This window comes from Cupressus sempervirens, chromosome 3, assembly GCF_028749045.1.
Source record: "Cupressus sempervirens isolate cs-2001-9-10 chromosome 3, ASM2874904v1, whole genome shotgun sequence".
Taxonomy (NCBI): Eukaryota; Viridiplantae; Streptophyta; class Pinopsida; order Cupressales; family Cupressaceae; genus Cupressus; species Cupressus sempervirens.
In genome coordinates this window covers 319,484,654-319,501,349 of record NC_143120.1, presented here as the reverse complement: position 1 = coordinate 319,501,349, position 16,696 = coordinate 319,484,654, and the positions used below count along the sequence as shown (strand labels likewise).

The 16,696-nt window shown below is 34.5% G+C and overlaps 1 protein-coding gene across 1 annotated transcript; it reads right to left on the bottom strand.

Moving 5' to 3' along the window:
• Window positions 1–2,534: 2,534 nt before the first annotated feature.
• LOC149566277 (uncharacterized) lies at window positions 2,535–4,810 on the bottom strand. The gene is made up of 3 exons (XM_089817374.1): window positions 4,580–4,810; window positions 4,361–4,476; window positions 2,535–3,339 (listed from the first exon to the last, which is right to left on the bottom strand). Exons 1-3 carry the CDS (start codon window positions 4,788–4,790, stop codon window positions 2,941–2,943), a joined length of 726 nt encoding a protein of 241 aa, XP_089673500.1. The 5' UTR covers window positions 4,791–4,810; the 3' UTR covers window positions 2,535–2,940.
• Between the last annotated feature and the right edge of the window lie 11,886 nt (window positions 4,811–16,696).

The window sequence follows — 16,696 nt, the reverse complement described above, 5'->3', positions numbered from 1 at the left end:
GGTGTTGAATCTAATTTAACGTAAGTTATCAAGCGTAAATCAAAAAATTCATGAGAAATCAAATTTCTTCTACAAGAAGAATAAGAAGAAATCTTCATTACACTCAAATTTTGGAGAAGACATCACCTACATTTGGAAGCCAATTCTAAACACTTATAAATCTAAGCAAATTGTAGGAGTCGAACTCATATCTAACTACAAAAATTGAGCATATACATTACATATCAGAAGCCTTTAAACTCAAAATTTTACCATTAACAACAAGGTGAATTTAATTTCCCATGGTAAATTGGAAATGGTGAGAAGTTATGTGTATGTTTTGACATAGAATTTGGATGAAGGTTTTGATCACAATTGAATTATCTTAGCTGAAATCTCCATTCATCTAAGTGCAATTATATTTTGATCATGGGTTTCAATTTGATTCTAACACCTTTAATTTGAAATGAAACGTAAAACTTGAATGTTAAATAAATTAATATTGTTTTGTAAAATAGAAAATTCAATGAAGGTAAAAGGCAAGGATCAAGTTGAAAATAAGGATAGATAACAAGGAATGGAATTGTTTAGGTACAAGCAAGGTACACCAAGGTGATGATAAACATCAAGTTAAAAAAATGAAAGCCAAGTCAAGAGATTAAGTTTGAGACCTTAAAGTGAAATCCAAAGAGCAAGTGTAATATCAATGTGATGAAGTCTACAAGTCAAATAAAGAGGAAATGCACACTTGAAATACCTCTAGAAATCCAAGTTCAATTAGATGATCCAACCATATAGCACACTTCCATCTATTTTACAAATTCAAGACCAAGGTTAGGACGTTAGGATGACATCAAGATTTGAAGTACGAGTTCAAAGTCAAGGAAATGTGATGGAAAGGTTAAATAAAATTTCTTGAAGATGTATCAATTTGGGCATGTCATCACAATTAAGGTCTTGATAATATTGAGTATCAAGAGATATTTTGTCATCACCAAGGGGTTGTTCAAATCTATAAGATAAACATGTTGTGGTGGCACCCATTCATCTTCAACCAATTAAATAATGCCAAGTGTCCAAGTGAGAGAGCTCAATAGTCTTATATCCAAATTCACCAAATTTGTCAAAAAGATAAAAGGTCAAAGGAAATTATCTTCTATAAGAATTTTTTTTGTAAACCCACCTAATATTTTATCAATGACCCACTAATTGGTACCTTCTATAAGCTTCTAAAAGGCCTATTTTCTTATAGTTCAATCAAAGAAACTGTAATTTTTTTATTGGCCAACATTTAATGCACATAGCTTTGGTGGATCAATATTGACTGTTATTTTGAATTGTTATTTTGAATTGATCGAAGTCACTCATTGTATGTATCTCTATAAAAGGCCAACTCAAATCATTCCTAAAAGGGCAAGACTTGTTGAAATTGTTGTCATAATGTTATTAAAGTAATTGTTAATTCATTGTTGATCTTCATGGTGGATTACTTGTGTTGCTTTGGAGTTTTGCATGGTTTCTACATTTCCTCACTTAGAATAAGGTTTTGTTTCATGTGAAATGAAGATATTGTTAAATGGTGATCACCAATGAAGCTAGTGCCCATACCCCTTTTTGTACTTGTTGCTTGCAAGCAATTATGCAATGTTAGTTTAGGCCTAACTTTAAGCATTCAACTTGTATTGGAGATATTCATTTGGATTACACCTTCACAAGATATTATTTGGATGAGCATTGACAATTTGAACTATATACTTACATCCTTAAAAGATAGCATTCACATATATCACTCAACTCAACGAAACAAGGACTAGTTACATGATCAACATTGCCCTACAATCTAAATTAGATTACCTTTCTAAACCCTTTCTCTTTGCAATATATTTAATTAGAAGTAATTGAAGTAGTTAAGATCTATTGAACAAATAGTATAATTCATTCAAAGACACTAGCAAAAACACATTATTATAATTAAGTGAAAGTCTACAATAAGAAATTTGTATTTATTTAGATACAAATGTGGAGGCATGGCTAGCTCCAATACAAATGAAATAAATGATTCTAGATGATAGTTTTAGTTTCAATAGAAGAGCATACAAAATAGCAATAATAGGTTTATGTAAACTATCAAATATATGTGTAGGTTTTCCCATTTCTTTCACAAAATCGTTGACATGTCTACCTATTCCTAACATCCATTCTAGATGTAGAAGAGTTAAATGAGGAAATGTCTATACAAGCATCAAAAGATGTATGACAAGATAATTTGTTTATATTTATTTATTAAATTAAATTTCAGAACATAATTACTTTCTAATTAATTAATACAAATAAATTATATTTGATATCAACATAGACATTTCCATCAAAGGAGATGGCCAAGAATTTATGCAAGAAATTGGTTAGAAAAAGCTATTTACGGGGAGCTGGAAGATGTGTTCCTCAAAGTTAATGATAATGATAATTTGAACATCCCCTAGCAAACTGGTAATGCCAAGTAAACTATCAAAGCAAAGCGTTAAATGCTCAGCAAAAACATAATTACAGAAACCTGCTGAAAAAGCCAACACAAGAAACTGGCTGAGTACACCTTCAGAGAATATTAATGTACAATGGTATCAGAAAAAGCATTGCTCTGTGAAAAACAAGACTAACCCTCAATTCAGGTAGATTACATTTCAAAATCCGGAGATTTCGAGTCTCCTCTAATGTACAATTCACAGTAAAGAGTAAGAGTAGAACATCATTTAATTCATTTCCCATTTCGTCGGCCCTAAATTAGAATGAGTGGGTGGAGGACCTCATTAATTAGCCCCCAAATCCATCTCTGAGTAAGTGAAGAACTTCATTTCATCCATTAAGTTTCTTCGGCCCTATATTAGAATTGAGTGGGGCGGAGGAAATCATACAATATTCTCCTGAAATGCCCAATACGTGTTAGCCCAAAAGATTAATTAGCCCCTAAATCCATCCCAGTGACTTCAACATATCAATTTCATAATCTGACCAAATCTCAGTAAAATCAACTTCATCATCAGACTCAATCTCCTCTGCAGCATTCAAAAATTTGGGTTCAATGGGAGCAAAACAGAGCATCTCGTGATCCTGCTTGAAGGGCGGGAAAAGAAGGGAAACGGGGAACTTGGTAACTTTGGGCTTTGAGTCAAGAATCAATCTCTGAACCTTGTTAATTTCTACTTCAGTGGGAGGCCCATCAATAAGCTCGTGCTCAATGTACTCATTGCTCACATAGTACCCAATTCTTATGAACTCTAGGCCCTTGTATGAACAAGTCAGTAGAATGGCAGTCACCCCCAATATGTCCTCATCCCTTATTGCCTCCACACTTGGAGGATCTGCCTGCAAAGAATAATAAGATTAGAAGCATAACTTTCAAAAACTGCATCCTGATGATACATCAGGTAGTATGATCTAAAACATCCTACCACACAATCTATCACCAGGTAGTATGATCTAAAACATCAATGTTAAAAACTACCACACAATCAATCTTAAAAGAAAAACAATCATTTCATATGGATTGTGGAAATCTAATAGACTTTAAAACAAAACTGTTAAAACTGTCAATTATCAGGAATCAACAATATTACTTTCTTATGAGTGACAGTTAGCTAGAACCCTTGTCTTACAAGTATAAATAACACACTTCACACACTAAAAAAATGCATTTTATAAGTTCCAAACATTGCCAATGCACCATGTCTGATTGTATTCCTTTACAATGCAGAAATAAGCAAAGTATAGATTCGATAGCATAGCCAATCAGACCTCAAAACAGAATATCAATTGGGTATTTGATTGTAGTCTTTTAAAATGCAAAATAGCCAAAGTATGGAATCAATAGCATAGCCAAGCAGAACTAAAAACAGAATATCAATTGGGCATTTTCTTGTATTCTCTTACAATGCAGAAATAACCGAAGTATGGATTCAACAATACAGCCAATCATACCTTAAAAACGGGATAGCAATCGGGCATCTTATTGTATTCTCATAAAATACAGAAATAACCAAAGTACGGATTCAATAACATAGCCAATCGTGTCTCCAAAGCAGAATATCGATTGGGTATTTTATTGAATTATTTTACAATGCTGAAATAACCAATGCATCGACTCAATAGAAGAGCCAACCAGACCTCAGAACAGAATATCAATAAGTTTTGTTATTACTATTGTATTCTTATACAATACAGAAACAACCAAAGAGTGGATTCAATAGCATAATCTATCAGACCTAACATCAAAATATCAATTGGACATTTCATTGTGTTCTTTTACAATGTGGAAATAACCAAACTATGGACTCGATAGCATAGCCAACCAGAACATGAATTGGGTATTTTATCGGATAATCCGTACCTGAAAAACAAAGCGATAGCTTCCAACATCTACAGGACCCACAAAGACTGTTTCAAGATCTTGATCATATTTCTCATCCTCCGCACAACCCACATACACCAACTTCCACTCGAGATCTGCAAAACGGAGATTTGGATTCCATTCAAGCAAACTACCGATGAGAAGAAAAATGAAAAACAGGGGAAGAAACAATAGCATAGAAAGATAAAACTGACATACCATCTTTCAGAGGAGAAGTACATTCGTAAGAGATCTCGAATTGGAATGGATTGAGAAACTTTGCAGGATTGTCCATGACTGTCACATTTGTTATGTTTACACAGCAGCTCATTGTGGGCACAAATGAAGCCAAACAGAACAGATCAAAACCAATGATTGTTGGATGAAGATCTGAAATGGATGCACCCACTGTAGGGATCCGGCAGAACATGGACTATATAGGAGGAAGTAAGGCCAAAATTTCCTATTTTGCCGGGAAGGGTTTGGCGCCATCTCGATATTGTCATCACTTTGCTGTTCAAAATTGAATTTTATGGGAAATTTTGTCAATGAAAGCCCCTTCCACGGTCCACTCCACTCCACTCCACTCCACGTCGCACCCTAATCTCATGTTGCAAACGTATTTATTTAGGTTTGGAAAAAGTAAGGGCTAGGCAAAGACAACCCATCAATAAGAATATACGAATGTAATGATAAAAATTGGTATTATATTTTAAATCTTATTTAAGTTCAATAATAAATATGTAAGATTGTAATGATAAAAATTAAAATTTTATTCTAAATTTTATTTAATTTTGGTTTTAGTTGATATTTTTTTAATTGTAAAATTGTAATGATATGTTTTTGTTAGAATTAAAATTTGATATGATTAATGTTCTCTTTATAAATTATTTGTGCATAAACTAATAATGTAAAAATGTGATGGATTATACATTAAACAAGATTTATAAAAATATACTAATTTTTATATGTCAAATTTTTATCTAATTTAGAGCAGTATACTATTTTTTAGCATATGAAATGTTGAATTGTAAATGAACTAATAATGTGGAAATAGGATGGAAAAGTGAACAAAGACCTGCAAGGTGGAAATTTTACTACACATATCCCTCCAAATATATTTTCACCATGGCTCTTGTCTAAGGTGTCAGCAAAGGTGGCTTTCGCTAGAGGATGATTTTTGCCTTTACTATTTATTAATTTTAAATTTTTTTTAAAAAAATTGAATATCAAATATGACACCAGTTTGTGGAATTCTCATCATGATGATTGCTTCAAAGCATCCTAGAAATATTTTTTGCCAAGTTATATTTTATTTTTGTAGTATTTCTTTTATTTTAAGAAAAATGGCTATTTTGCGTTTGGGATATTCATTAGATTGGGTCTAAAAGAGATGTAGGTACATAATATTAACTTGATGTGAAACTATAATTACACAAATTCACACCTCGTTATAAGTTTCCATTTAGTATTACCCCTATGTTAGTCTAAGACCCAAAAATCTACACCATCCACTTGTTCTCATTCACCGTGATTCTTCATTGTCCAATTTGAATTCTAGTTGTGCACCTTGTCAAGCACATGGCACATGCAATGTAGAGATGTCCACATGGTGCACACTCATCCATAAATTTGTAGATGTGCAAAGTATCATTGAGACACTAAGAAATGCCATCTTGTAGAACAAAATAATCACCAAATGATACTTACCTTCAAAACTTCTCAATACAACTTGTATCCCAATCTTCATTGAGTTCTCTTCTTCTTCTTCTTTGAGGGTTTTACAAGCTTCCATTTACAATTTTAATTTATTTAGAACTTTACAATGAGAAATGGGAGATATCTACATTATCTTTCTTTTTGTTTTTTAAAGTATCTCTAGGTCTTGATCTATTTCTTTCAATAAATCTATGTCTATCATTTCATATGATTATCTATCACTATTTTATTGTGTCTATTTGACTATTGTAGAGATGAAAGCAACAACAAAAAGATCACGATGTGGTTACAAGTTTGAATTCGAATATTCTTACCAAGAAAAGTGAAGATATTGAGCAGGAGGTTGGAAGTGGGGGGATCTACAAGGGCTTTGTGTTGTCCGATAGGTTTTATCCTTGATAATATTTTGTTCCCAAAATGTTCGGGGGGTTCTTCCAAAAGCATCTTGAAAGATGGGCAACAAGAGCCTTTGGCTGGTTCTTTTGATGGTGTGGTCCCACTTTCCTCAAAGCGCTTCCTCTAAGTCAAGGAATGGGGGGTCAAAGGTGCCTACAAAAGTGGCGTCAGGGGAATCTATTAAAGGGACCTTCAAGTGGGATCAAAAAGATTGGAGCAAGTTGTTTGGGACTAGCTTGAACAAGGAGCCTTCACCTCTAATGGAACTTGTTAAAGTGGGTTGCCAGAATGGGGAGTTCTTTATTTTCATTCCTAGTCCCCTTCTAGATTCTTCAATATCAGCTTTAGAGTCTACACTTATTGCTAAGTTTCTTGGTTCTCATCCTAATATTGAAGAAGTTTGGTGTTTTGTTAAAAAGGCCAAGTTGAGGTTTACGCCATCTCCAAGGGTTTCATGTCATTTGAATTCTCCAATAAAGAGGATTATAACCAAATCCTTTGTGGGGGTTGACCTTGAATGATTGGTAAAGTGACACCCTCTTTCCAAAAATGGGCTCTCAAATGAAATTTTGAGGATAACGTTTTTGCCTTTGTCTCTATTTGGGTCAAACTCCTTGGCTTGCCTTGGATTTTTAGAATGAAGTTGTTTTAAAGAGTATTATAGCTTGTTTTGGCTAGTTGTTGGTTGTTGATCAATGTACGACCTTTGGGTCAAGGTTGATCTTTTCTTGTATATGTGTTAATGTATGTAGATTGGAGAACTTGTCATCTATTAAATATCAATAAATTCTAAGTAGGGGCTACATAAAATAGATGTTGAGTTTGAAACCCTCCCCTTTTCTTTTCTTTTTTGTAATAAGACAAGTCACTAGGCCAAAAACTATTCCAAAAAAAAGCAAAAGATGGAATCAATTTGTTGTGGTTTAACAACACACTCCCCATTTTTGAATTTGAAAATGGGGACCCCCCTTTTTCTTTTAAAGCATAGGAACCTACCCCTCATAATAGGGTATCTTCCAAGGTACCTAAGCGAGTAGGAGTATTTTGACCTAGCTCTAGAGGTTGGGAAAAGAGGATGTCATCTAAATCTGGCAAGCTAAAAGATAGATTTCAATGTACCAAGGCAAAGTGTGTACTTGCACACATGTGCAAGATTCACAACTCCACTAACACCCCTTCACTATAGGTAGTCCAGAGGTGTGCACCTTGCACAAGTGTACAACTCCCTATTGTGCATCCACTTTAGAACCCCCACCTATAAATATATGCACCCCCCCAGGTCCGCTCATTCTTCTCACTAAGATCCTCAACTACAGACCTACACACATAGATCCCTATATAATATCTATAATGACAAACACCAAGGTAGTCTTTTGCACATGTGTGTACCTTCAACACCTACGTAAGTGCACATGTGCAATCTCTACACCTCCCTAAATGAGGACCCCCATATACACCCAATGCTTTTGCACCCAACTCTAGGTGTGCAGTATTGGCACCTTGCACAATGTGCACATGTCCCCTTATATAGCTTCTCACATTCTTTAAAATCACACATTGCACACCCTGCATAAGGTACCCAAGTGCGCAATTTGTAGTAATTTTCTTAATTTTTAGCTAGAAAGCCTATTTTCTCTCAAATGTTTTGAGTCGTTAAGTACCTCTTCTCCTTCTAGGTGACGAAGTTTACCAATGCTTGTCCTTTTGTGCAAATTATCATGGTTTTCTCATCTTCCACAACAAATAAGATGTCACCCAATCTCGTAAATTTAAAGTTCCAAGGAGTACCCAATAAGTCATGGTTCATAGATTTACACTTGGAGATTAGAGATACAAAGCTCAAGCACATTGACTGGAACAAATTCTTGGTACTTTGCAATAATCCCCATGAGAGATTGGAGATGATATATGCACTCATTTAGAGTGGGTTAGTTAATGCCTCATCACACCCAGTGTTTATACAATCCTCAGAGTTGATCATGGCTCTAGCACAACATTACATTCCTGATGCAAAAGTACTGAAGAGTGTTATTGGCAAGATCTTCTTGGACATATGACTAGAAAAAATTGAGAAAGTATCCCACCTTCTCCTTTTCTATGAATACCAAGAGATCACATATGAGAGTATAGACTGCTGGTATACAAAAAATCAAAATCATGCAAAGGAAATAGTGTAAGACAAATACCTTATTACCAAGACCCTACACAACAAACAAGGAAAATTTGATAAGACTCAAGGATACATAATTATGGATACTAAATATTACATAGTTCTCCTGAATCAAGTAATGGGACATCCTATTGTAAGCAATCTAGAGATGTAGATGGTTCACTTTATAGAGACAATCATAACTAGAGTCCAAAAAATTGACTGGGTGCAATCATTAGCAGCTTGTTGGACAAGAAACTCACTTCGATCCATAGTGACCCCCAATTATACATGATATTATATGTGGAATACTTGCTGGTAGCTTAAGACACAACATATCTTGAAATTGTGAGGAGATGAAGCATACAAGATTCCAATACTTGGCCATACATTATGTACCCAAAATTGGTATAGAAGAAGCTCTTGGATGAGAGCCCAAAATACATAATAGTAAATGGTGCCTTCATCTTCACAATAATCCAATTCATTAAAGGGGATTACATGAAAAGGTTATCTATAGAGGCAACACAAAGGGTAGCACAAGTGGGAGGATATTACATCCAATATCACAAATTTACCTACATCTTGGTGGATAGAACCCTCTTATGCATAAAGAAGCTACCAAATTATCCATCAAATAGGCTTATACTATTGGAGATTTCCTGACAACTAAGGTTTGCATATGATAGGATCATATCAAAGCACAAAAAGGCATAGGTTTGGCCTATTACCTTTGGGCCTTACTAAGTAAAGTAGAAGCAGGACATTCATACCTTTTAGGTAGAATGGGAGAAATACCTTCTTAGGGAGTATCTTATTGCTTGCCCATATTTTGACAAGACAAGGATGTTCAAGCATGTTGCTTCTAGAGAGTTTATTATAGATGCATCCATTGAAGATCATTAGTTGAACTATGTTGATGACTATGAAGTTTGAGTAAGAGACTATTGTAGGATGAAGTTGTCATTGGAAGAGAAGGTTTTAAACTTGCATAAACCTCTCAATGTGTCAAATAAGGATAATCTCAATATCCTAGATCCCACCTCTAACAAAGAAATGATATTTAAACACCCCATCATGAATGAATAAGTAAATAGGGAGAAAAATGATGACATACAACATTGTGCTCAACATGTCATCAACTTGACAAGGGACTAGATACGAAATCCCTTCCACTTGGATGCCTTGTTTAATATACCTACATTAAAGGCACTAGCCAGATTGAAGAAAGGAAAAGGGACCAGGGTGAGTGTCTCCACCTATGAGAAGAAGTCTCGGTGAGGCCTAAGATAGTGCATGGACACAAAAAGAATGTGGTCTATATCTGCAAGAAGGAGAAATCAAACGGCAAGAAGAAGCTGAAGTATGTAGCGATAGAAGAAGTGCAACCTAGGGAGCCTCTAACTTAGACATATGCTTCCCCATCAATCACAAAGAAGAGTAGAACAAAGAGAATAGTTACTAGAGTGAAGAGAGGGAATTTGAAAAAGAAGAGCACTCCTCCACTTTAGATTCCTGGACCATTCCAGAGAAGCCCAAGGAAGGAGAACAAGAAGATGAGATAGACTTGTTGGAAATATATATGACAGTCTAAGTTACTAAGAGGGGAGGGGTGAATTAGTAACTAATAAAACTTAATCCTTATTTATCAATTAATCCTTCATGTGTATTATGATCTAATTGCATGCATGAATAAATGAAAGCATTAAAACATTCATAACAATTTGACACATAATATGGTGATCCAGAAACCTTCCAAATAGAAAGTAAAATTGGGGTGGGGATGATACCCACAAGCTTTAGTACTATAGTATAAAGTTGGCCTGTTAAGGCTTACAATGATCACTTGTGATGATCTGCCCTTTTAGGAGCAATAAGGACTATTAGGTCCACCTTGCAAAAGGATTTACAAACATACAATGAAGTATGCACTCAGTAAAGAGATTTACAAAACACTGTTAATTCTACCTTGTGAAAGGATTTAATTGATCCACTCGTTAGGATGAAATAGTGGTTGATCTCTAATTTCCAAATTAGTTTGCTGAGTGATATTCCTTTGAGTGTAATAATCACCTTGCTATGATAGATAAATCTTTGTTGCTCCTTATATTGTTGTAGCCTTCGTATTTCACACTTCAATTCTTCTCTTCTAGTTACGTGTCTTCAATTCTCTATATATTGGATGTGATACAATACATTACATATACACCAATCCAATTACAATCCATCAAAGTCAGCTACAATACAAGTTTACACAAAAATACACAAAGTCGGCCAAACTGCAAAAACTCAGGTTCTGAAGACTAGCTTAGTGAGCATCTGATACTCGACATCCACTTTCAATGCTTGGCATTGTCATGCACTTGGTAGACATAGAAGCTCAACCCATACTAATCACTTCCAAGTAGTCTAAACTCGATCTGCACTGGTGACTCAGTGAACACTGTGAAACTCGACATATAAAATGAATCAATTGATTCACACTAAGTGGCTCGGTCAACACTAGATTCACATCACTGAAACTGTGAACTTGGTAAGCACTACACAACTCAGTTTACACTGAGAAACTCAACATGCACTAAGATGGTCAGTTTACACTACTAATAACCAATATGGTAGAAACTGCTTGGCACAAACTGAATATTGTCCCTTGAATTTGGTAGCAACTGTAAAGCTCGGTAAAGTTTGAAATGCTTGGTTAACTCAATTAACTATACAATACACTCGGTAGATACTTACAATCTGAATAACTGTGTGTCACTAATAACAAACATGACAGTATTGTCAACAATCTCCCCCTTTGGTATTAGTGACAAAAACACTTATCAATCAAAACTAAATTCAAAAAGTCAAGAACACATTTTATTCTTCACCTGGTGTCTCTAACTCGGTATAGTACTTTGTTTTTAGGATTTTTCAAAATTATTTTTCTAAAAGATGTTTCTATACATATATGACATGATAATGCTCCCCATACATATATATACAGTATATTTTACATCTTTTCACATCTTCACATACATTTTATCCTCCTTCTATTATATCTTTCTCCCCCTTTACGTACACTACATCTTCTCCTCCTTTTTTGAAATTAATACCAAAGATGTGGGCTATATATTATACAGTAATGCCAAAATGTGACAAGAAATTTGAATGTACCTTTAGAATCAATACCATTGTCTTTTCCCAATTTTCTTGCAACACTTTGCATGTGTGCACTGCAACTTGAACTTCTGCTGAAAGTTATATCATGTGATTTGCAATTGAGAAGTTGTTATCATTGATGAGCATTTTAGCACTTGCAATATGTTTTTGCAATGCATCCATGTTTGGGAGAATCATGCCCTACATGTTTACTAGTGTAGCTCTTATCCTGGCTTCTTCTCTTAGCAATTATGCCTGCATATTAGTTAAGAATTTGATCTTTGTGTAATGGGCAGAGCTATAATTTGGGTCAAGTTGCAAGTGTTGTCCACTTGCCTTTAGATTTTCATCAATTTTAGAAAGTTTTTCTTTAATTTCTTTGGTGAAAATTGAAGTATCATAGAGTTTATCGAATAATGAAGTTACATTGTTGCAAGAGGTCTCCAATGAGCCTAGAATAGTAGATAGATCTACTTGATGAATAGCAATCTGCTGAGCTACTAGTTTCAAAACTTTATTCTCAAACTTCTTCTTCGCCCTCTGCAACAATTTCTCTTATCCATTTAAATCTTTGTTGAATTTTTGGACTACCTCTGCTAACTGAGCCAAAATTGGGTCAGAAGTGTCAACCTCTGTGTTGAGTGCCTCTACTAGAATATTCTTTGCATCTTCAAGCACTTGAAATTACTTATTTCTTTCATCTCTAAGCCTCTATTTCTTAGCTTTCTTTTGAATAAGTTCTCCAAGTATATGCATTTGATAAGGATTGAGATTTGAGATATCCCAATTCGAAATAAAAATCTCCTCATCAATATCAATTTCTTCTTCCTTTTCTTTTTCTTTATTCAAAAATTTTGTACTTAGTTGAGGCTTGGTCTAAACTATCCTTGTACTTATTATTTGCATGCTAGGAATATAAACAATAGTAGAAATAGTAGGGTTGGCTAAAAAAGTAGATGCTACACTTATTAAAGGAATGCCTTCTATAACCAAAACTGATGGTGGAGGAAGTGTTGTCTACTTGGTAGATGAAGTGCTTGTCACTTCTATCAATGAAGTACTAAGCTAAATAGGTGCAAAAATTGATTGAGTGCTTGTACTTACAATGTTTTTTTGATCTTAGATTGGTTTGACAAGTGAATGTCAACACACTTAAGCCATTTATTTAGTTGACGCCGAACTAGTAATACATGTCGAGCACAACATGTAAGTATTAGACCATACTAAGTTGCAATGAGTGCCAAGTCACTCATGTGCTGAGTTGCTTAAGTGCCAAGAAAATAGACCATGCTGAGTGATTCAGGAGCCAAGTAAATAGTGGATGTCAAGTAATGCAGGTGTTGAGTCATAGTATACAGAATAGTGCATGTCGAGCATCAAAGACTTCATATGCTAAGTAACACAGTTTTGACATATTTGTTTGTAATGGCACAAACAACTATGTAAACCATTTTTGAGCCAACTTAAGGATAGATTACAATATTTTGGAGATAAGGATGAATCTATATTTGGATTCCCTATGCAATTGCATGCAACCAATCAGAAAAAGGGAAGGTTTAAGCAAAAAAATGGATGAATCTCAGCTGTAGATTCATACCTAACCCTAAGCCACCTAAGTCTTCTTAACGAGGATGAAGCCCTAAACTCTTTATGGATGGGTGAGTGATTGAATTGAGCAACGAACAAGATAGTTTGCAGAGCATTCAAAGTGACTTAGAAGTAAGAGTGAATTACATAATCAGTTAGAGGAGAATAGAGGATAAAGTGAAGGATACAACATTGAGACATACGATCATGAAGGATCAATTAGACATTGTGTAGAGTTGATCTGTCATCATGCAAGCAAGTGCCAATCCTAGGATCTATGTTGAGACATTTTAACAAGTGATTTCAGTTAAATATCTTAATAGAGTAGTCCTAACAGGCTCTATGAAATCCTTTAACAGGCTGCTTACTTAGTTGTTGAAGTCCTCTAACAAGGCTAATAGGGTGTTGAAATCCTCTAACAAGAAGTATACTCTTTCCACTTGTAATTCCAACAATTAGTATTAGAGCCTTATTCTTTGAAAGAGAAGCTTTGCATCCTTGAGGAAAGATCTTGAAATGGAAGTCTACAACTTGCGAAAGATTATTGAAAACTAGGAGATTGAAATACATCTCATACTACATCAACTGAATGAGGCAAGAGATGAACTAAAGAAATCCTTGAAGAGAAGGAAAGAGATTGCTATTATGGAGAATGACACACAAATCAAAGAGATAGACACTACTAAGCTATTTGTAGATGGATAATCAAATGAATTTGATGCAATAATTGTAGATCTAATGGAAAAGAATAGAATCCAAGCTAAGGAAATAAAAAATCTCAACTTAGAATAAGAATCACAAGCCATATTGGTATGTGAAGTGGTTGAATAGAAGAAGAAAGCCATGGAAAACAAAACCATGATTGAAGAAGACAAAAAAGTTTTTGGCTAATAGACTAGAAGAGAAGTCAATAGAACTGATCAAGATTTCCAACATGCAATTGACTACTCTAAGTCAAATGATGAATACCAACTATGAACTAAATGTCAAGGACATTGAGATAACTACATTGAAGTTGCAAAATGAATAATTATAGAGTGACCTAAAAAGAGAAAAGGAATTTTCTGAAAGTTTCAACAAGCCAAATGAAGCCATCAAATACTTTGAGCAATTATTGTGATCCCCTAGATCCAATAAAGATACATTAGGATTGGGTTACACAAGCACTGAAGAAGGAGAATCATCCAAAGTTGCCAAAGAAAGGAACATCAAAGGTAAGAACTCCAAAACTACTTGTCATAATTGTGGTAACAAAGGACATGCTGCTAACATGTGCGGAGCAAGAATACAAATCAAAATGTTAAGCCTAAGAACATGACTCATTGTCATAAGTGCAACAAGCAAGGCCATTAGGCACATGAATGTGGAATTAGAACGATGCATAAACAAAGATTTGAAGGTTATTTCTACAACTATCAGAAGTATGGACATAGAGCTTTTGAATATGGATCCAAATCCATGTGGTCATCAAACAAGCCAACAAAGGTAAGAAACAATGGGAACTTTTATAATTGGGGTTATAATACAAGATATAGCTGTCATTATTGTCAAGAATATGGACATGTTGCTAAGAATTGTATTAGGACACACTTTAGTGGTAACTACAAAAGGTGGTTGAGTCAAACCACATGTTTTAGCTATTTGAAGATTGGTCACATCAATAAGCATTGTCCAACTAGGTCAAAGGCACCAAGTTGTGAATTTGATAAAGGAAAAGGCAAGGCATATGTTTAACACATTAGAGATGAGATGAGCAAGACATGGAAAAAGAAGGATGATTGCAACACATCAAATGGAGAAGGGATCACTTCACCCAAGGGGTTAGGTGATCACACATCATCAAATTAGGCAATCAAGAGGTATGTGGGACTGATATTCAAAGTGTTATATCATACATTAGTTCCAAAGGAGACAATACTGAAAAGACTACATTAGCATGAATAAAGATGAAAGATGTTGCTAAAAATTCCAGTTAAATCTTTAAGTTTTTGATGTTGTTGCTGAGCATGACATGTTTCTCGTGTGTGTTGAGTGGAATGTTAGTTGATGCTGAGATGCTAGACTATCTATTTGATGTCAATCTTGTAGTAGCTACCAACTAATGGAAATATCAATGGATAATGAGTGATCATGAAATTGGTTGATGCCGAGCTTACAACTGTGTAAGCACTCAACATTAAATACAAGTTTTTTGAAGGGTATATGATTGATTTCTACCCATTTTTCATCATTTCAATAGTAAGAAAAGCAAAAGGAAATTCAAAAGACCTGTCCAAAGCATTTGTAGAGATTTTAGCAACAATCTCACACTAGTTTATCAAATTTCACAATGTATTTATCATAAGTCAAGCTACGCATTCTACTTTTGCATAAACCCTAGTTTGACAAAATGGCATCTAGTTCAAAAAATGTTGAAGGGAAGGAGGTTTTGAACATTTAACTTGTCAGTAATGAAGTTAAGCAACCCATATTTAAAGCTATTCCTAACATCACCTATAAACAAGATCCTTCTGGTGCATTGTCAATGATTCTACCAAATGTAATTATGGTGCAAGATGTGAGGAAGTGTTATAATTTCAAAATAGGAGGTATAAGAGACATGGAGATAAGAGATGCATATAATAGATTGTGTAAGAATGGTGTTTTGAAAGAGGAATACAAAATTGTTGAGAAAAAGGGTTGAACACGAGCCTTAGATTTTCCTAATTTGTTTAAAATTGAGTGGATACGAATTGTTCTAAGAAAAATTCACTATGGTTCTTTATGGCTAGAGGGAGGATCTATTAAGATCACCAAGAGAATAATTCATAGGGTTACTAGCTACCCAACCCTAGATCAACCAAAGACACTCAAAAGTGAATCCAAGGAAGTAATTGAGAAGAACACTGGAGCAAAATGGAATAAGAGAGGCATGATAATAGATACAATTGTTGATCCATTGTTGAACTTTGTTATAAGGGTAATCACATAAATTCTATCAATCCAGTAGATTGAATAGTGTACCATGTATAGTTGTGGATGTTGGGTACAAGATTGTAAAGAAAGATCATACATATGATTTCACAAAATTAAAATTACAATAACTGATGGAGAATCTTGGAGCTATCAGGAAAACCAAGAGTGCACAATGCAAGTTTGGTTCAATACTAGTTTGCATATTCTTTAATGTACATAATACATTCCCCTCTTTTGGTACTGTAGGGTGAAAAACAAATAGATCAATTACAGTGCAGATCAATGAGTTCATTGAGTAGATGGGAGAAAACTTTGAAACCTCGATGACAAGTTACTTTGAAGATTTTAAGAAATCAATGAAGGAAAGAATGAGGGTATTGGTTTCT